This window comes from Hypanus sabinus, chromosome 6, assembly GCF_030144855.1.
Source record: "Hypanus sabinus isolate sHypSab1 chromosome 6, sHypSab1.hap1, whole genome shotgun sequence".
In the NCBI taxonomy this organism is placed as follows: domain Eukaryota; kingdom Metazoa; phylum Chordata; class Chondrichthyes; order Myliobatiformes; family Dasyatidae; genus Hypanus; species Hypanus sabinus.
In genome coordinates, this window is record NC_082711.1 from 163743664 (window position 1) to 163766937 (window position 23274).

At 39.1% G+C, this 23274-nt stretch overlaps 1 protein-coding gene across 2 annotated transcripts in view; it reads right to left on the minus strand.

The window, feature by feature from the left end:
* gosr1 (golgi SNAP receptor complex member 1) overlaps positions 1-23274 on the minus strand; it is a 109960-nt gene that overhangs the window by 73502 nt on the left and 13184 nt on the right. Inside the window, exons 2-5 of one of the 2 annotated variants that reach the window (XM_059973347.1) lie at positions 14894-15008; positions 13273-13360; positions 11172-11279; positions 224-315 (exon numbers count right to left, since the gene is read on the minus strand). In XM_059973347.1, coding sequence (XP_059829330.1) covers positions 224-315; positions 11172-11279; positions 13273-13360; positions 14894-15008 — 403 coding nt within the window. Of the gene's footprint in view, positions 1-223; positions 316-11171; positions 11280-13272; positions 13361-14887; positions 15009-23274 lie in introns of both variants that reach the window. The other variant, XM_059973346.1, reaches the window with a different exon arrangement.

Below are 23274 nucleotides of genomic sequence, written 5' to 3' on the forward strand. Positions count from 1 at the left end.
TATAAGTCAATATACTCATGTCCTACTCATATACTCATGTTCAATATTAGTAGAAACAAAAAGTATTCCTTTTTGACCAAAACATAATTCAAATAGCTTACTATCAAAATGTTAGTTTGGATCCAACAAGATTTATACTAAGATTTAACAGAATATGTAACAAATAATAAAAGCTCCCAAATCATTTAAAAAATGACCAGACTGAGCAAAAATTGCTGCTTACTCGATATCTTTCCGAACTGATCCCAGCAAGTCCTCTCGCTCTCTAATTGCAATAAAGTTTGCTTTGGTTTTATTAAATTCATGTGTATAGTCCTGTAGAGAAAAATAAACAATGAAATCATTGGAGTTTTTTCCCCTGTGGCATAACTTCTGTAAGATAGAAAACATAGATTAGGAATTGGAAGATTCACATCATTTTTCATTCCCTCGAAGTTAAAGTCCCAACGGACTACCTGCACAATAGGTCTTCTTCAAATCCAAATACTGCACTCAATAGTTCTGAGGGCAAATATGGAAGGCAGCAAGCACTAACATATTCTCTGAAATGTGTTGAAAAATTATCAGTGAAGATCACAGCATTAGCAAATTAATGTTTAGTATCCTGAATAAAGTGATATACCTCCTACAGAGGGAACATGTATTCTTTAAGAACATAAGATGCAGAAGCAGAATTAAGTCATTCAGCTTGCCAAGTCTGCTCTGTCATTAAATTGGCCTTTTTTCAACCCCATTGTTGCTATGCTGTCTGTAACCTTCAACCCTCTTACCAAAGTTCAAGGTAAAATTATTATCAAAGTACACATGGCACCATATAAAGCCCTACAATTCATTTTCTTGCAGGCATTCATGGTAAATACAAAGAAACTCAACAGAATCAATGAAAAACTGCACTCAAGATGAACAACCAATGTGCAAGACAACAAACTGTGCAAATATAAAAAGAAATAAAAAAACAATAAATATTGGGAACATGAGATAAAGAGTCCTTGAAAGTGAATCCATGCAATAGGCTGTGAGAACATTACAGTGTTGGGGTTGGGGTTGTTGGGGTGAGTGAAGTTGAGTGAAGCTACCTCTGTGTTTCAAGAGCCTGATGGTTGAGGAATAATAACTGTTCCTGAACCTGGTGGTGTGGGTCCTGAGGCTCCTGTATTTCTTTCTCAACAGCAGCAGCGACAAGAGAGCTTGGCTTGGATGGTGGGGGTCCTTAATGATAGATGTTGCTTTTCTTGAAGATGTACTCAATGGTGGGGAGGGCTTTACTTGTGATGACTGTGTCGACTACTTTTTGTAGGTTACCAAGATGACACATGGTGACGCTTTTGGGCTGCATACAAACTTCCAGACACACCTCTTCTGAACTAGCAATCAAGAACATATCAATTTCTGCCTTAAATATGACATGCCCTCCACAACTCTCTGAGGCAATGAATTGCAAAGATTCTTGACCCTCTGGCTGAAAAAAAATTCCTCCACATCTCAACTTTACAGGGATGCCCCTACATTCTGAGATTGTGTCCATAGATCCTTGACTTTCTTATCAAAGGAAACAAACTCCCAATTTCTGAGCTATCCAAGGCCATTCAATATGCAGTAGGTTTCAATAAGATCCTTCCAAACTTTAGGTTCAATACAAGAGTCACAATCAATGCTTAAAATATATTTTGTTTTTTCTTAAACTGTTCAGGGAAATAATTTGAATTAGTTACCCTTTCAAACACATTCACACACAATGATTCTCTGAATGTTATCTAATTAGCCCCTTGTCTGGTTTCACTCTCTGGACAACTCCCATCTCAATAACCTTCCTACAATCTTTACTATATTTGGGGATAGACCGGCTCTTGACACACCGGATTTTAAAATCTCTTTAATTCTTGTATACATTAAAAATAAAGACATATCAGTCATCCCTGATGTACCTACTCAGCAAAAATAGATGTTTCTAAAGTGCACTGAATTATGGTCTAATGATAAGATTTAATTTCTCTCAGATGCACACAAAATATTAACTTAATCACAATTAACAATTAATTTAAAAGCTACCAGATTGGAACTACCAGTAGAAATATAATTATCTGCTTGTTTTAATATACACAGATAATTCCATTTTTACAATCCAGCACGGCCCAAGAATAATTTACATTATTCTTGGATGAAGTACTATATACGGTTCTTAATTGCACAACAGAAATGACAGATTTCTTACAGCATAAAATTAAAGACATGTTGATACTGCAGTACGATCCTAATTGACCAAATTGTTGTCTTAAATAAGATAAAGCAATGGCCTAAAATTTAAAACAATATAGTCCATGAAGATTTGCAAATATGAGAAGCCAAGAAACAAAGTTGGTTGGATGCTATATTTTTAAATCTCTTGAATTCTGCATACATTACAAATAGATTACATCAGTTATTCCTACCCAGCACAAGTAGATGTTTCTAAATCATACTGAATTATGGTGCACAGACATGATTTAATTTCTTGAAGCTGCACACAGAATATTAACTTCATCATTAGAATAACTTGACTTATTTGAGTCATTAAGATCAAGTATCACCTTTAGCCCAACTCTCTTGTACATACCTTTGACTCGTTTCCCTCAATATCCTTGATTAACAATAGTCTATCTCACATTTAAAATTAAAAATTACCAAGCATCAATTGTGGTTTAGAGAGAAAATGCCAAACTACACACACAAAATGCTGGTGGAACACAGCAGGCTACCAGTGATAGACTCTAGTCATTTATCCTCATCATCTTGTCGTTTAATTGCTTTCGTGACATTAACAGCCAGAAGATCCATTTTACTTAAATGGAAAGATTCCCACCCACCTACCACTTTTCAATAGTTTTCCCAAATAATAGCATGTCTAAATTTGGAAAAAAATTAGGAGCTGTACAATGGACCCCTGTGTTAAATTTGAAGAAACTTGGAGGCCATTTATTCAATATTTTCCTATGATGTAAGTTGACCCTTTCTGAATCCTCTTTCTTAGTAATTTTTTATGTATAGAGGAACGGAGTTAGTGACAAATTATAATTTTAACTGATGAAATATGGTAGCCCAATTTTTGTTTGTTCTTTTTAGTTTAGTTTTTTTTCTCTTTCTCTCTTTTATAATGATCTTTTTCATGGTTAATTACTAAGAGATTGGGAGGTTAAACTCCATTTGCTACTTGGAATATGTGTTTTTACATATTAATAGTTACTAATGTACTCCCGATCTCTATGTACCATTATCAATATTGAAGTTTGTTAATTGGAAACTTAATAAAAAGATTGAAAAAGAAAGAAAGGATAAGTCACAGGGACTGGATGAGATGTACCCTGGGCTACTGTGGGAGGCGAGGGAGGAGATTGCTGACCTCTGACAATGATCCTTGCATCATCAACGGGGACGGGAGAGGTTCTGGAGGATTGAAGGGTTGTGTATGTTGTTCCTTTATTCAAGAAAGGGAGTAGAAATAGCCCAGGAAATTCTCTACCAGTGAGTCTTACTTCAGTGATTGGTAAGTTGATGGGAAAGATCCCGAGAGGCAGGATTTATGAACATTTGTAGAGGCATAATATGATTAGGAATAGTCAGCATGGCCTTACGAGCCTGATGGAATTTTTGAGGATGTGACTAAACACATTGATGAAGATAGAGCAGTAGATGTAGTGTATATGGATTTCAGCAAGGCATTCGACAAGGTACCCAAGGGGAAATTACTTTGTGGATCCAGAACTGGCTTACCCAACAGAAGGCAGAGAGTGGTTGTAGACAGATCATATTCTGCATGAAGATTGGTGAGCAGTGGTGTGCCTCAGGGATCTGTTCTGGGACCCCTTCTCTTCAAGATTTTTATAAATGACCTGGACAAGGAAGTGGAGAGATGGGCTAGTAAATTTGCCAATGACACAAAGGTTGGAGGTGTTGTGGATAGTGTGGAAGGCTGTCAGAGGTTATAGCGGGACACTGATAGGATGCAAAACTGGGCTGAGAAGTGGCAGATAGAGTTCAACTCAGATAAGTGTGATGTGGATCATTTTGGTAGGTCAAATATGATGGCAGAATATAGTATTAATGATAAGACTCTGCAGTGTGGAGGAATCTTGGGGTGTAAGTCCACAGGACACTCAAAACTGCTATGCAGGTTGACTCTGTGGTTAAGAAGGCATACGGTGTATTGGCCTTTATCAATTGTGGGATTGAGTTTAGGAGCCGAGAGGTAATGTTGCAGCTATATAGGACTCCAATCAGATCCCACTTGGAGTACTGTGCTGGATTCTGGTCACCTCATTATAGGAAGGATGTGGAAACCACAGAAAAGTGGCAGAGGAGATTTACAAGGATGTTGCCTGGATTGGGATTAGGTTGAGTGAACTTGGCCTTTTTATCTTGGAGCGATGGAGAATAAGAGGTGACCTGATAGAGGTGTATAAAATGATGAGAGGCATTGATCATGTGGATAGTCAGAGGCTTTTTCCCAGGGCTGAAATGGTTAGCATGAGAGGGCACAGTTTAAGGTGCCTGGAAGTAGGTACAGAGGAGATGTCAGGGGTAAGGTTTCTTCTACAGCGCAGAGAGTGGTGAGTGTGTGGAATGGGCTGCCGGCGACGGTGGTGGAGGTGTATACGATGGGGTCTTTTAAGAAACTCCTTGACAGGTATATGGAGCTCAGAAAAATAGAGGGCTATGGGTAACCCTAGGTAATTTCTAAGGTAAGAACAGGTTCGGCACAGCTTTGTAGGCCAAAGGGCCTGTATTGTGCTGTAGGTTTTTTATGTTTCCATCAAAATGCTTCCCAATCCAGTTTGTAAACCCAGAATTCCAATGATATTAAAATTAATTCAAGCACAAACATTCCTGCTACCGTTTTGGTTGCAAGGGTAGAAAAAAACTTGTCCATCAATGGCCAAAAGGGGTGTCAGAACCTTTCTTGTAAACATTACACTCTTCTCTTTAACTTATTATTTTCAAATTCAATGAAGTTTATACACAAGAGATTCTGCAGATGCTGGAAATCTTGAGCAATATACACAAAATGCTGGAGAAACTCATCAAGTCAGGCAGCATCTATGAAAGGAAACGAACAATTAGTGTTTCAGACTGAGATCTTTCATTAGGAAGGTCTTGATGAAAGGTCTCAACCTGAAACATTGACTGTTTATTCCCTTCCATAGGTGCTACTTGACTCAATAAATTTAACAATTCAGTCATAAATCAAACTGATTAAAACTTTGACTTATTGTTTATTTCAACATACAGAAAATGCATAACAAAATCCTATGTTCACCCAGTAAAGTCATTAAATTTTCCACTGATGGTGACTGCAAACTTCATGAGTTAATTTTTGTTATCCTGAACCTGGCAACAGTCATCCTCAAGAGGGTGGTCAGAAAGGTTCCCTGTTTGCCCCTCATCACTCTCATTGGCTTCACGTTATACCATTCTCTATTTCACCAATAACAGATTCTGACTCACTGAATTGAGAATAAAACTATTTTACAGCCTTCCAGAAGACTCATTTTCCATCTTCCCTGCAGGAATCTGCTCATTCACCATGATGATACCCTGTTGTCAAGGTCACTCAATTATACCTGCTTTATTCCTCGTAAATGGTTTTTGTACATAGTGCTGATTTACATGCATGATCACAAGCTGCCCTGTGTAACTGCAGGTATTTTTCAGCAGAAGCATGACCAGATGATGTACATTTGGTAGTGCCCATCTGCTATTGTTCTCACCTAGGCTGACCATAGCTCTTGACATCTATCTTTTGGTCCATCAGGAACATAAGTTTGAACAATCATAGGTTTAGGGTATCCAGTAATAATTCTGCATCATTTTTATAGTAGGGCCAATGCATTCCCATTGAAGTGCCATCACACAGGCATGGAGGTTTCAATCATGGAAGGGTATAGCAACCATTTGGAGAATGCAAGCTCTCTGATGCATTAACAGGTGGCACAGTGATACAGCTAGAAGAGATGCTGCCTCACTGCAGCAGTCATGGGTTTAATCTTGACCTCAGGTGCTATCCATATGAAATTTGTACACTCTCTCTATGGGTTTTCTCTGAGCACTCCATTTTCCTCTCATATCCCAAAGAAGAAAGGTAGGTTAAATGGTTAACAGTAAATTGTCTCTAGGGTATAAGTGAGTGGCAGAAACTTGTGGAGTTGATGAAAATTTGGAGAGAATAAAAATGGAATGAATGTAGGATTGTTGTAAATGGGTATCTGGTGATGGATGTGAACTTGGTGGGTTGAAACGACTGTTTTTTGCTGCACCTCTCTATGACTTCACGACTTACTTTGCCAAGATGTAAGTCCTTCTGACTGACAATCCTTCAGTGAGCAAAAAAAAAATTCCTTTTGATAATTATATTGCGGATATCTTCATTAAATTTTACTAGCTTTCCCAATAGAACATCAAAAGCTACGCCATTTTATTTGGAGCTATCATTCTGTTAAATTTAAATTATAACAACGAGATAATCTTTAACAAAAGAATAAGGCATGTTATTTTATTTTAATGGATTTTCACAACAGTCCCTAATTAAAATGTAAGAAGTTCATTTCCAGAGAAACTATTATTCTGCAGCTTTCAATCACCTCATTCTTTCTACTGAGGTTGATAATTAAACATTCAACCCACAAATGAAGATATTTATCATTCACTTAAATTGAACTGCAATTTATCTTCATTTATATATAACAATGATCTGATCTTTCAACATTATCACTGCTTGGTCTATTAGCAAATATTTGATGGAAATTAATGGTTTCCATCTTTTGACTTTATTTTGTGGAGATAATATTCAGAAAATTTTCTAGCAATATTAACTTGCTCTACATGCAATTTCGTTAAAAATGTAGCAATTTTTAAAAACAAATGACCACAAAAAGGACTATGATGAAGCTGAGAGGTATTTAATAAACTTTCAAATGGAGTAATGATTATAAGCTGTTCAAAACTTTCATTCGTCCACATTTGGAGTATTCCATGAAGTCTGATCACTACACTATAAGAAAGATGTGACGGATTTGGAGAGGGTGCAGGTGAGGTTCACCAAGATGACGTCTGGATTAAAGGTGGCAGAAGAAAATACAACAGCAGTGTTTAACAGGCATTCAGATAGACCCATGAACAAATGGGAAATAGAACAGGAACATTACACTACAGGCCGTACAGTTCATGACATTGTGCCAACCTTTTAACTTACTCCAAAATCAATCTAACACTTCCCTCACAGTTAGCCCTCCACTTTTCTTTCATCCACGTGCCTATCCTAGAATCTTTTAAACATCCCTAATATATTTGCCTCTAACATCACCCCTGGCAGTGCATTCCACACACCTCCCATTATCTGAGTGAGAAAGCCTACCTCCGACATTCCCCTACAATTTCCTCCAATCACCTTACAATTAGGCCCCCTCATATGACCTGTGAAAAAGTTTCTGGCTGTCCACTCGATCTATACCCCTTATTACCTTGTACACCTCTTACCTCTCGACCTTCTTCACTCCAAAGAGAATAGCCCTAGCTCACTCAACCTATCCTCATATGAAATTCTCCCTAATCCTGGCAGCATCCTAGTAAATCTCTGCACCATTTCTCAAGTTTTTACATCCTTCCTATAATAAGACGGCCAGAAATGACCACTCCAGGTGTTGCTTAACCAGAATTTTATAGAAAATTGAATTAAATAAGTAGGGCAAAAAGAGAGGCAATAAAAGTGAGGATGTCTTCATGGGTTCACTGTCCATTCAGAAATTTGATGGCGAAAAGGAAGAAGCTGTTTCCTGAAACGTTAAGTATGTGTCTTCAGGCTCCTGTGCCTCCTCCTTGATGGTGGAAATGAGAAGAGGGTATATCCTGGGTGATAGGGGTCCTTAATGACAGATGCCACATTTTTGAGGTCTCACCCTTTGAAGGTGTCCTGGATTCTGGAGTAGCAAGTGTCCATGATGGAGCTGACAGTGTTTACAATTTTCTGCAGCTTTTTCTGACCCTGTGCAGAGGTCCCTCTATACCAGACGGTGATGCAACCAGTTAGAATTCTATCCATAGAGCTACAACATTACCTCACGGCTCTTGAATTGAATCCGCTTACTAAAAAAGGCCAACACTCCATATGCCTTCTTAAACACCCTAACAATTTTGATGATGGTATTAAAAGCTGAGCTGTTATCGATAAACAGCATCCTGATGTATGCACCTTTGCTGTTCAAATGGTCTAGGGTTGTGTGAAGAGTCACTGAGCTGGCATCTGCTGAGGACCTGGAGCTCCAGTAGGCAAATTAGAGCAGATCCAAGTGACCACTTAGACAGGAGCTAATACAGACTTTATTAAAATAGCTGTGGATGAGTGTGTCCCCACAAAATCATTCAGATGTTTCCCCAACCAGAAGCCCTGGATGAACCATGAAATCTGAAATTTGCTGATCAGAGACATTCAAGCCTGGAGATCAAGAATGCTACAAGAGGCATAGGCATGATCTCCGGAAAGCCATCTCTTGAGAGAAGTGGAGATTCTGGACTAGACTGGAATCACTGAGGGATACTCGACAGCTATGCCATAACTTCCAACAAAGCTAAATCTTGCGAGAAGGGGACAACAGAGCATCATTTCCAGATGACCTCAATGCCTTCTGTGCCTGCTTTGACCACCAGAGCAGGAACCATTGCACACCCCCATGTCTCCTGATGATCCTTTGGACTTGGTCTCTGAAGATGACCCACAGGCTGCCTTCAAGACAGTGAATCCAAGGAAAACATCCAGTCTGGACGGAGCACCTGGCCAAGTACTGAAGACCAGTGCAGACCAACTGGCTGGTGTGCTCACGGATACCTTCAACTTCTCAGTCTGGCAATGTGTGGTATCTACCTGCTTCAAGCAGGCTTCAATCGTACCACTGCCAAAAAAAGAGCATGGTATCCTGTCTAAATGACTATCAACCAGAGACACTTACATCCACAGTGATGAAGCGTTTTGAGAGGCTGGTGTTGAAGTATATCAGCTTCTTTCTGAATGGAAACTTGGATCTGCTCCAATTTGCCTACTGAACCAGCAGACCTACAGCAGATGCTATCTCATTGGCTCTGCACACAACCCTGGAACATCTGGATAGCAAAGATGCTTACATCAGGATGCTCTTTGTCAATTGCAGCTTGTCATTTAACACCATTACCTCAAAACTAATCAGTAAACTTCAAGACCTGGGCCTCAATACCCTCTTGTGCATTTGGATCACGGATTTTCTTACTTGTCAACCCCAGTCAGTTTGGATTAACAAAAACTTCTCCTCCACAAGCCCCATCAGCACAGGGTTCGTGGTTCATCCAGGGTTTCTGATTCAGGAAGACCCTGAACAATTTCATGGGGACACACTCTTCTACAGCTGTTACCTAAGTCTGTTACAACCCTGGTGCAGTCATTCAGGTCTACAAATGAATGTTTGAACACAGTCCAATCCATTGACTCAATGCAATCCTGTAATTGTTCCTCAGCCATCTGCGACCACCTCTTAGTTGCCTTAATCTCTGAAGCCTTGCTTCTTAGGCACTGTCTGTATGCAGGTAGTAGGAGGACAGCCAAATGGTCAATATACCAAAATGCAGTGTAGGCAAGGAATGATAGACATTCCTTATAGTGCAGCAGAGGTCTTGTGTGTTGGGACCTCTGGTGCTAGGGGTTATATGCTGATCTTAATTGTGCAGAGCTTTCTTCAAACAGGCCTGGTTGAAGCCTCTGACTATAACTTGAAATGCTTCAGGGTGGGCTGTTTCTTGTCTACAGACGTCACCATGCAATGCTTATCGTCGGCCGCTGATGGTATATAAACTGCAGTCCGGATCACAGATGAGAACCGCCAAGGTAAATAAAATGGTCTGCATTTGATCGATAGGTGTTTCAAGTCAGGGGAACAAGAGTCCGACATAACCTCCAGGTTGGTGCACCAAAGAGAAATGATTATCCTTTTCTTTATCAGAGTTCAGGGACTGATCCACCCTGAAAATCCTAAGTCCTTCTGGTCTGACTGCTGTGTCCAGTGTATCCACAGACAGCCAAGTCTTGAAACGGGAAACAATTGAGATCTGCCTCCAACACAGGCAGCCTTGCCCTCAGATTATCAATTTTATTTTCCTGCAACTGCACATTCGCCAACAAGATGCTGAATAGAGGAAGCCTGTATATCATCCTGGCTTGGATCCCTGCTCTCCTGCTGTGCTTTCAGCCATGGCAATGACCCTTAAAGGCATTGACTGCTCTGCATTCTTTCATTGTGAGATGATTTCTTGAGGTGATTTCTAAGTCCATTGTTAAGAGGAAAATTACATGCTGCAGATTACAGTGGAAGTAATTCAAAAGAAGTTTAAGAGGAAATCTGGAACAATTATCTGCAGCCTGCAGAAAGTAGCCGATGATTGCTAGTGCCAACTTTTCAGATTGAATTCCATCTTCCACTTCTCAGCCTAAATTAGAATAGGAAAATAGAAAATAGGAGGATTTATCACTTAAAGATTATAACTATTGTATCTGCAAATGGGCAGATTCCATATTCTGACTTCGGAAAAGCTCTTGGCCACCGAGAGTTGGTAATGAAGATTCCCACAATGGCTTTCCTTAGGCAAACAACCTAAAAACTCCTTCAGACATGCCTCCATTTTTGAAAATGCTCATGAGATCTTCTGGCATGTACTCCGTAGGTAATGTGGACACTCTTGCTGTAGCATATTTAGACTTCGTTTGCAACAGGTGCCAATAATCTAATATTCTGATGAGTAACTGAGGCTTAGGGTCAAAGCATACCACAGTCTTACCACTAATATGCATCAAGTTGACGAGATAGGCGGACGAAACTTGACACATTTGCTTCAGTAACCGTCCTAATATGAGTAAATCATCCAAAATAGCTAGCTGAAATATCATGGAGAGGCAAAACATATTCATTTCAGTTATAATTCATCTCATCTTTAACGTTCAAAATAAACAATTACTTGGTATGGTGATGATGGGATGGTGGTAAAGGCAAAGGCAGGAGTGGGTTGTAGTCTAATTTCTTCAAAAAAAAAAATGCATTATGGGAAGGATTATTTCAGAGATCTGCTAATGATATACCCAAATAATAACATTACCATAACAAAGCCTATTTATTGAAGAATCTTACCTGTAAGATATCTCTGTGCCTTTGTAGTGTGTGCATGAGTGCTGCATTCAATGACGTAACACCAGGTGTTGAAGTGTATTCTGCCATTTTGTCATTTACTCCTGTGAGCTAGAGGCAAGTATAAATAAAACAATGAAATTGTACATAAAAGCACAGATACAAAATTCTTTACCAAAACCTTTTTATAAATACCTTAACTTTCCTTTTTTATGAACATTTAATATTGTGTACCACTCCTGCTGCTAAGAGGCAAGTGACGTTATTCCAACTTCCCCACTAATGCTTGAAAGTTATCTTGAGGCTATTCCATTATACAAAATTAGATGCAAATTTGAATTTTCATGTTAGCTACTTTCATAGAGGGATGAGCTAAGAAAGTTTAAATACTGCTCAATTGGATAGAAAATTAAACAGCAAGCATGTATTCTTAGTAGTAAACCAATCATGGAACTTTTCTTATAGGTCTGCTTATTGTGGCACTGAAAATCGGGAGAAATGATCAGAAACATGGAGGACACGATGGAAACATATTTAGTTAATTCCTCATCACTTCTGGGCTAATTATATATAACACTCCCAAATGAACATTCAAATTAACTCTAAGTTGTCAATTTACTTCATTTAATAGCTTTTTTATTATGTAATCAGAATCATAGTTCCAGTCCAACTCTAGGATATAAAACTGAGCTGAAATCTCTAACACAGAGAGCTACATTTTCAAAAGGGCAGTAAAGAGATAGGGAAATTATGTTCATCTGAATGTAGGATATCTTGTGACAGTATTCCAAGCGGTATTACTTCTTTCCCTGCTAATAATAACATATCATGCTCACTGTTTTTATTTTATTTAGGAAAACCCCATGCACAAAATCGATATGTATGTATAAAATTTAATTAATTGTGGATTTTTTTGTGAGGTAATATGGTTCAGTTTCTTTTAGGTTGTATTTTTTGTAATGGTCTGATTTTCATACAGGAAACGTAGGGATAAATATCTCTTCAGTATCTATAATGATACTGAAGTGCATTCAAATGAAGATGTATGGTGTAATTAAAGGCTATTATATTCAGAGTAATGAACTGGGAACAGCAAGGTAATAATTGCAAAGCATTTTAGAAATTTTTGAAAGTTTCTGACTTGTTTTAATTTACTTTATTTAGTCAAGTCACTGCAACCCCATGGAAAAGCTTTCACCTTTCTTATTAGGGAGACTAACAGATTAAAGAATTGTTATAGCCAGCAGATCACACACAAGAATTGCTGACAAAGCAATATACCCCAACATCATCTGGTACTTATTCCACCAGCACCAAGTGCAGAATCATTACCCTGAAATTAATTCCAACTAGTTACAACAATGGGATCTCCAGGCCTGCATAATGGAAACTTACTTAATCATCTTCAGTTAGACCACGAATAGTGGCATCATTATATGCAGACATGTGGGTCTTCTATTTATGGAATGGTTAACAAGCAAAGTAGAGAAACAACAATTAGATTTGGATCTCTGGAATGACTTGACACTATAGAGGCTTTGGAGAAATACACCTGCACAATTTTCAATGAATTTAAGTTGTTTCAGTCATCTTAGTTGTGGCAATCACTTACGGAATTGCATGAGGATTTTGCATGTAGTTCTGGAACTCCATTGTGTGAATAGATCCATTATTTTTGCTAATTCTGCCATGACATCCCTGGTCCAACCATTAAAATACAAGCTATTTTATAAATATATTTTAAAACTGAAATATGACCATAGAAATGATGATTGACAAGCAAATGCCACATTGCATAACAATGGTGGACGTTGGCAGGCGTCGAAAAGTAATCAGCAGACAAATGGAGCAGTAAAGGAACCAAAGACCGTCATAATCATTTTGAACACTGCAAAAATCTAAGTAGTATAGTACCTGCTTGTGTGATTTGGGATGAAGAAATGTGAAACAAAAATCTGAGCAATAAGCAAAAACAGAAATGTAGTTAAGAGGTAACTAGAGGACAACAGACTTCTGAAAAAACAGAGAGACAAGACAAGGTTGCACAATTCAGGCAAAATTATAGTAGTAAACATAGCAATAACTGATGTAGCTTCAATTTCACCTTGGCTAGCAACTGTTCAATTTCCACAGCCATCGTTTCAAACATTCTGTCTTGGCTTGATCCATTAAGAAGCGGCGTTGTATCAGAGCTAGAAAGTTGGAAAGAAAAGGGCAATAAACCAGCAGAATAATCAAAGTAAACGTTAGCCATATAATAGATTATGTGCAATTAAATAATTTAATCAATCTACCCAAGTATGTAAGTAGCTAAAATAACTGTTAATAGTCGAGTCCGTGGAATGTGTATTTTAAAAGCTATTAAATGAAATATTTACTGTTAACAAAAACACATTCAGCTTATCAAAATGCAAAATGACACAAATTTTCTCGTTTTGAAAATCAATGCTTTTACCTAACTTCATATTTATTCTGTTAAATGGCTGAATTAAGCGAATACGAGTCTCATCTATTTGGCAAAGATGAAAAAGTAGTGAAGGTTAGAAGTACTGTTAAAGAAGACCTTAAAATTAAATTTATCTAACATATGTTATAAATCTTAAACCAAAAGGCAATGTCCAAAATGCATTTTTTGTCTAACTGATCTATGACAATAAAAGGAATCCACAATGTGAGAAGAAAAAGATCAAATGAAACTGCATCATTAAAATATCAGACAATAAACATATCAATAGGGAAAAATATTTTTAATTTCCAGTTGTCTTTCTTACAGTAATTTGTGATTTCTAGCAATCAATTGAAACACAACAAAGCTTAAAATTATAATCTAGTCTTCAGGATAACAATGTTTAAACATTAATAATTGCACAATTTCAGAAAACCCATCAACATCTCAATATTTGGAAATACAGTTCAGCGTGAGTTGATGCACTCTGGAAAGTAAACCAGCATAGGACTGATACTATGAACGGTAGGGCACTAGGGAGAGTAATGAAACAGAGAAGGCTAGGTGTATAAGAGCTAATTCGTAGAAAGCAGCATCACAGATAGACAGGGTGGTGAAAAAGGTGCTTTGTATGGTGGCTCTCAGTTAGGGCACAATATAGGGGTTGGGATATTATGCTGCAGTTGTACAAATTGCTGGTGAGGCTGCATTTGGAGTACTATATATAGCGCTGGTCACCCTGTTGTAGGAAATAGGTAATTAAACTTGAAAGAGTGGAGAAAAGATTTACAAGCATTTTGCCAAGACTAGAAGGAATGAATTACTGGGAAAAGTCGGCCAGGCTAGGACTTTATTCCTCAGGACATAAGAGAATGAGGGAGACTTTATAGAAATGTTTAAAATTATAAGAGACTGGTTAGTTTTTCCTCAGGGTAGGGAAGTCCAAAACTAGGGTGTATTGATTTAAGGTGAGAGAGAAAGCTTTAAAAGGGACATGAGGGGCAACAGAGGGTGTTCAGTATATGGAATGAGCTGCCAAAAGAAATGGTTGAGGAAGGTACAATAGTATTATTTAAGTAGTACTTGGATAGGTACAGGGAGGGTCAGAGCTTAGAGGGATATGGGCCAAATGTAGAAAATTTGGTCTAATTGGGTGGGCACCTTTTGGATTGGTTGGAACAAAGGGCCTGTATCCATTTGTATTACTCTATAAAGATTTTTTGAAGGTTCAGGGAAAAAAAGCAAAAAAATCAAAAGGACTGCTGCGTAGTACCTATACCTGTCGCGACGTCCATCTCTCGTAGTAGCACCACTGTAACTTGTGCAGAGCTTACTGAAGGATACCAATTTCAAATCAAGTTCATTCTCCAGTTGCCGAGCCTGCTTCCGCAAGTCTGTGCATGGAAAGAAACCAAAAACGATTTAGCAACTTCCTAAACACTACAAGGGTGAATATATTGGCAAGTGGGAAGATGGATTAGATGCTGTAATTCTAGGTTACCCAAAAGTTATCTTCAGCGATTATAACACAACCAGTACATGGACTCTGAACAGTGTTGAGATCAACCAATTTTTATATCCTTATTTCTTTTGTTTATTACTATAACACAGATTTCATTTGAAGTAACTTTTCCCTCCAGAATGTCTCTAAAATTCTTCAACCAACTGCAGTACCACTGGTTCTTAAGGATTCTAAGAGTTCTGCTTTCATTGTTATCCAATAATTTACATTCACATAACTTACTTCCCACATTATTCCATATCTAATCATATGTGTTTGATATTCTCTGTTCTAACAATGAAGCATGACAGCCAATGGGTATACAATCAAATCCCAGAAATGATACAAAATGACCAAATGACCAAGGAAATAAAGGACTGGGAAACAACTAAGCATGCCAAGGCATCCCCTCAATCACTTCCTGAAGAACTGCATCTCTGACTGTGCACCAACCCCTCAGTAATGTGAATGAGGGTCCTAAACCCACTAACCTCTCAAGGAAGGGTACTGCCATGGATAGTGTATCTCAATATCACTTCAAAAAGTACCCTCAAGTACTTTGAATTGTGTTTCCATCAAATCACTGCTTGGACATCTTAAAAAATAAAGAGCATCTTCAAACCCTTTTCATTAGCTTGGCTGTCAAAGGCTCAAATTCAGCCTTCAGCTTTTTGTGTATTGCCTCCAAGATTTTAATGTTATTCTGAACATATTGCTACTCATTTCCATTTTAAGCAGGGAACTTGAAAGCTTTGATAAAACTTCAAAATACCTGATTATTAATTAGTACAATTTAATTAGTATAAAAGATCCCATGGGGTGCTTCATTTTAGAAGGATATGAAAGTTTTAAATCTACACAAAAATTTTCCCATGCTTTACATTTTAGTTTGGTAGAAACCAAACTGGCATTAGTTCATTCACTCACTGCCTCAAAGTAAAATACAATTAGAATAACATCTGTTTTAACTGCATGGCTAAAATTACTAGCATTAGTGAAAATTTTATCTTTGCATTTTAGCACATATTATTAGCATTAATATTTCAAAAATCCTGCAAAGGTCAATTGTTATGGATATATAGCAATCAACAGATATCGTCAAAATCCCAAAGAGGCTAATTGTCAAGGATATTACTTGATTACACCTTATAGCTGCCACAAAATGCTATTTCATACAGACAGGCACAGAAACAAGCCCTTAGATTCACCATGTTTATGCCAATCATTGAATATCCATCTCTACTTATCTCCTTTTCAGCTTTTAATTGGTAGCTTTCTGAGCCTTGGAAATCCAAGTGCTTCTTTGGATACTTAAATGCTGAGAGTATATGTCATTACAACCCACTTGGGCAGTGCTTTTCAGATTCTAATCCACCCAATGGATGAAAGAAAAGTTCCTCAGGTTGCCTCTGATTTCTCACCTTAAATCTAGTTTTAAACATCTCTGCTACAGGGAAAAGTTTCTTACAATCTCAATCAGATAGTCCTCTCAGCCTTCTCCTCTCCAATGAAAACAAACCAAGCCTATCCAGCTTTTCCATACAACTTCTACCAATTAATTCTTACAGAGGTTCCAAGGCACTGACTGCTCTTAATCTCCTTTAACAATCATTTAACAGAACTGCATCATACTTCAATCACTAAAGGCAAATTTTCCATGACATTAAGAAAGTCTATATGAATCAATATACAGAACCATGGGTCATCACTTTCATACTGCAATATTGCTAAAGCAGACAGGTTGTGCTTCAGAAAATCCTTACTTCATGAAACTGCAATATGTGCAAGTCTATGTTTTCTGCTTTTGATGGTCATTGAGAAACAGGGACACTAATGTCAGTGCTCTCACAAATAATTTCAGAAACATTTTATTCCAGATATTGTTACACAGATATTGTTAACCAGAAATGTAATCTTATGATTAACATAGCAGACTGTTTAGTTCACAGCTACAACATCGAGTGGCAACCTTGTCTTTACTTTTAGCATTTTGTCTGCTTCTTACGAGGCCGAGTTGCTAACTCGACACTCAATCCAGCACAGATGGAAAGCACAAAGGTGAAAGGAACAGCCTGGATTTGAACTTGGAATCATTCGCCTTGAAGTCCAGTGCAGATGCCACTACACCACCATCCAGCAATGTGACAAGTTATTAAAATAAGATACTATCTCAGTATAGCTGTCAGGAGATCATAAGGAAACCTGTCCAAGTCAGTACAAATGACTGTGCATTATATGGTCCAACAGGTGGAATCTTTTTTCAGATAATGAAAGACATTCTTTATACCTCCAGTGTTTGCTTCTTCATAGACAGTGGATTCCAGTTAAATACTCCATCATTTAATTAGGGCAGCTGCTTATGTGGGACAATTATTAAAGAACACAAACATTGAGAAAATAGCTGGGATTCCCTTTGTTTATTTGGGATGCCCTGCCACTTAATTGGAACAAGAAACTGTTGCTGAATAGTTCCTAACTGATATTAGAAACCACACCATGGTTAGAGTGAACAGTTTTAAAAAAAGTGTCATTTGCATTTGTTTGTGTTCAAAAGGCAGTGATTTTTGTCACTAATAGTTGGCAAAAAAACAAGCAGCAAGACAAATTAGAACTCAATTGCTCAATGCAGTTTCAAGCGTTCAAGCTTGGAGATGCCAGATATAGGCAGGAGTTAAAATGAAACTATTTCACTACTTCAACAGGTTAGGAATGTTGGAAACTACTGTCTTTTTAAAAATAACACTTTTTATAAGATTTGTACTTTTGAACAAACTCATGTATTTTTCACTCACAGGCAGAAAGCAGTAACTAAAAGTTAATCGCCTTTCTCATTTTTAATTGGCTAAGTATTAGCACATTACCCTCATGATGTAATTGTTTTAATTATGTAGCCTATTAACCAATTATTCCCATCTGAATAATTTCTTTATCTTATCTATAAAGGTGATAGATTTTTCAGAGACACCATCTTGGCTTCTTTATTCCTTTGTCTTACAACCCTTAGCATAATTTCCCAGTTCTTTATTTAGATTGCTTAATATTAGTATGTTTGTTTAATAGAAACATAGAAACATGAAAACCTACAGCACAATACAGGCCCTTTGGCTCACAAAGCTGTGCCAAACATGTCCTTACCTTAGAACGACCTAGGCTTTACCCATAGCCCTCTATTTTTCTCAGCTTCATGTATCCATTCAGGAGTCTCTTAAAAGACCCTATCATTTCCTCCTCTACCACCTCCGCCGGCAGCCCATTCCACGCACTCACCACTCTCTACATAAAACTTACCCCTGACATCTCCTCTGTACCTACTTCCAAGCAGCTTAAAACCATGCCTTCTCATGCTTGCCATTTCAGCCCTGGGAAAAAGCCTCTGACTATCCACATGATCAATGCCTCTCATCAACTTATACACCTCTATCAAGTCACCTCTCATCCTCTGTCACTCCAAGGAGAAAAGGCCAAGTTCACTCAACCTATTCTCATAAGGCATGTTCCCCAAACCAGGCAACATCCTTGTAAATCTCCTCTGCATCCTTTCTATGATTTCCATGTCCTTCCTGTAGTGAGGCAACCAGAATTGAGCACAGTACTCCAAGTGGGGTCTGACAACATTATAGCTGCAACATTACCTGTCGGCTTTTAAACTCAATCCCACGATCAATGAAGGCCAAGGCACCATATGCTTTCTTAACCTCAGAGTCAACCTGCATAGCAGCTTTTCAGTGTCCTATGGACACGGACCCTAAGATCCCTCTGATCCTCCACACTGCCAAGAGTATTGCCATTAATGCTATATTCTGCCATCATATTTGACCTACCAAAATGAATCACCTCACACTTATCTGGGTTGAACTCCATCTGCCACTTCTTAGCCTAGTTTTGCATCCTATCAATGTTCCACTGTAACCTCTGACAGCCCTCCACACCATCCACAACACCCCCAACCTTTGTGTCATCAGCAAATTTACTAACCCAACCCACTTTCTCCTGTAGGTCGTTTATAAAAATCACAAAGAGGTCCCAGAATAAATCCGAGGCACACTGGCCTCTATGCATTAGAATCCTTCAATGTATTTAGTCACATCCTCAAAAAATTTAATCAGGCTCATAAGGCACCACCTGCCTTTGACAAAGCCATGCTGACTATTCCTAATCATATTATGCCTCTCCAAATGCTCATAATCCTGCCTCTCAGGATCTTCTCCATCAACTTACTAATCACTGAAGTAAGACTCACTGGTCTATAATTTCCTGGGCTATCCCTACTCCCTTTCTTGAATAAGGGAACAACAGCCACAACCCTCCAATCCTCTGGAACCTTTCCCGTCTTTATTGATGATGCAAAGATAATTGCCAGAAGCTCTGCAATCTCCTCCCTTGCTTCTCACAGCAGCCTGGGGTCCATCCCATCCAATCCCGGTCACTTATCCAACTTGATGCTTTCCAAAAGCTCCAGCACATTCTCTTCCTTATTATTTACATGCTCAAGCTTTTCAGTATGCTGCAAGTCATCCCTACAATCGCCAAGATTCTTTTCCGTCATGAATACTGAAACAAAGTATTCATTAAATATCTTTGCTATCTTCTCCGATTCCATAACATTTTTCCACTGTCACACTTCATAGGTCCTATTCTCTCACGTCTTATCCTCTTGCTCTTCACATACTTGTAGAATGCTTTGGGGTATTCCTTAATCCTGTCTGCCAAGGCCTTCTCATGGCCCCTTCTGGCTCTCCTAATTTCATTCTTAAGCTCCTTCCTGCTAGCCTTATAATCTTCTAGATCTCTATCATGACCTAGTTTTTTAACCTTTCATTAAGCTCTTCTTTTCTTCTTGACTAGATTTACAACAGCCTTTCTATACCAGTTCCTGTAACCTACCATCCTTTCCCTGTCTCATTGGAACGTAACTACGCAGAACCCCACGCAAATACCCCTGAACGTTTGCCACATTTCTTCCATACGTTTCCCTGAGAACATCAGTTTTCCAATTTATGCTTCCTGCCTGAGAGCCTTATATTTCCCCTTACTCCGAATTAACTGGAATGCAGTGTATACTTTTTATACATTCAGTGGCCAATTTATTAGGAACACCTGTTTAGCGTTAATGTGACTCGGACACCGCAGTATTAAACACACGTTTATTCACTAGGCTTCCATTTTACAAAACCCCACGTTTTGACGTCATACGCACTCTGACCTACGAATACGCACATAATACATTACATCCCCCCCCCCTCAAGTTTTTTTTTGCAATACTGTGAATTACCAAAACAATGCCTCTAGGTATGACTTTCTAACATTACAACAGCCATCACATAAACTAATAAAAATCTTAACTTCTTATACTGTATTCTACATTGTGTCTTACAATACTAACAGCAGTATATTTTCTTTTACTAACATAGACTAATAATCCTTTTATTTCACACCTTGGAACTTATAACATGTGTGATTTTGTCTCAAAGTGTGCGAGACTGTAGGTAGATCTAGTCTCTGTATCTAGCTGGAAGTTTGACTTGTCTCCCAGACCTTGTGCGATAGAACTGTGACTGTGCTTGTCCTTCAGAGTCAGTCTCTCGAGTAACCTCTGTGTCTGCATTTCCACCTCGGTCTGTCTGCGCCAAACTTTCACCGTCATTGCATCGTGGGGTTTTGTCACGCCCCACACTCTTGGTGTCATTTGTTTCCATGTCTCTATCCGTGGAAATGTCCTGTGTATCTGTACGTGGAAACTCCCTCTCACCTGTCTTCAGCAGATGCTTCCTGTTCCTCCTGTAGACTCTTCCATCCGGCGTGTGAACTATGAAGGATCTTGGTTGCTGATGCCTGTTCACAACCACAGCCGGCTGCCAAGTGTCTCCTCTCTGTATTCTGACATTTTCACCTCTATGCAGATCTGGTAACTGTCTTTTATGTCTGTCATAGTAGCTCTTTTGCTTTATTTGCTTGTACTTTGGCTTGTCATGTACTTGAGCATTACTTTCAGGAGTCAGTAGAGCTGTGGATGTTGACAGCTTGGACTTCAGACGACGTCCCATCAACAGCTGTGCAGGAGAGAACCCCACACCTTCAATCGGTGTGTTGCGGTTTTCAAGCAGAGCAATGTATGGGTCACCGTTGCTGCTGTGTGCCTTCTTGAGCATGCTCTTGACAGTTTGTACAGTTCTCTCTGCTTGTCCATTAGACCGAGCGTGCCCAGGACTGGAAGTAACATGTTGAAATTCCCAGCTTTCTGAAAACTCTCTAAACTCACCACTGGCATATTGTGGACCATTGTCACTGACGACAATATCTGGAATACCATGTCTTGCAAATGTCGACTTCATTGCGGTAATGACACCTTGACTGGACGTGTCACTTAACTTGGTGACTTCCGGATATTTTGAATAGTAGTCCACACAAAGCAGATATTCTGCACCATTGTAACAAAAGAGATCTGTGCCAAGCTTCTCCCATGGTCTTCCTGGTAGTGGATGGGGAAGCAAAGGCTCTCTTGGATTGCTGTTTTTATTTTCATTACAAACACAATGTCCTCTATCTGAGTTGACATACCTGGCCAATACAGAATGTCCCTTGCTCTTTCTTTACATTTCACTATCCCCAGGTGTGACTCATGAATTCTGTTGAGCATTTCCTGTCTCATCTGATTTGGTACTATGAGTTTTGCTGCTTTGAACATTAGTCCTGATGCATAGCTAATTTCCTCCTTAAATGTCCGGTACTTCTGTATTTCTTTTGGAACATCTTTTCTTTCTGTTGGCCATCCATTCACTGTACTGTCCCTTAGCATTTGCATTTCAGGATCTTCTGCAGTCGCTTTCCTGAACATACTCAACTTCTCCTCATAAATAGGTAGCTGAGGTGTAATCCAGTTGACCTCCCCCTCTCTTCCTAGCAACTCTTCCTTTTGCTCTTTGAGGTAAGCACGGCTCAAAGCATCAGCGATGTGCAGTTCTTTTCTTGGCTTATAGGTGACTGTGAGAGTGTACCTCCGTAGCCTGAGAAGCATCCTTTGCAGCCTCATAGGAGCTTGGTGAAGTGACTTTTTCAAGATGCTCTCAAGTGGTTTGTGATCACTCTCAACCTGGATTTCTTTGCCATATACATGCTGGTGGAACTTCTCACACCCATAAACTATGGCAAGTAATTCCTTCTCGATTTGAGCATATCAGCGTTGATAGTCTGTAAGTGCTCATGATCCATACGCCACAGGCCTCCCATCCTGCAGTATAACAGCTCCTATTCCTTCTGAACTGGCATCCACAGACATTGTCACCGGTTTATTGACATCATAGAACTTGAGTGCTGGTGCATTGGTAACCAACTGCTTCAATGTGTCAAAACTTTTCTTTTGTTCATCTTCCCAATGCCATTCAGTGTTGCTCTCTAGTAGTTTTCGAAGTGGAGCACTGACCTCTGATAAGTTGGGAATGAACTTGGCGGGATACTGTATCATGCCCATGAACCTCAAAAGTCCTTGCTTGTCTTCAGGTGGTGGTAGCTGTACCACAGCCCTGACCTTTTCGTTATCTCATCAGCGCTGAGTATGTGACCTATGTATTTGATATCTGTATTTCTGATCCTACATTTACTTTTGTTCACTTTTAGGTTGTACTCATGTGCTCTCTCCAGAAGCTTCCTCAATCTCTGATCATGCTCCTCAATGGTGTCACCCCATATCAGCAAATCATCAATGATACTGACCACTCCATCCAGGCCTTCAATCATTTGTGTCACTGACCTCTGGAATACCTCTGATGCAGAAGAAATCCCAAAGGGTAGACGCAGGAAACGATATCCCCCTATGGGCGTGTTGAAAGTGCATAATTTGGAACTTTCTTCAGCCAACTTGAACTGCCAGTGTTATGAATGTACCACAGCTCCAAGGGGCCGAAGGGTGCGGGGTAGCCCCCTCCTTTGTGAGAATCGCAAGATCACTATTGATTTGGGTCAGGAGACCCAGGAAATGAGAGAGAGACGTGCGGAATGTCTCGTTCCCCCGGCGATATAAAGCTACGGGACACGGCCATTGTCTCTTGAAGACGAACTTGTGTATTACGATACTGTGCTACGTGGAAGCCCTCAGGCAAAGTGGGCTGGTTGAGGGAGGGATTGCCTCACCCCAACCTGATTGACATCTGAGACCCTGTGAG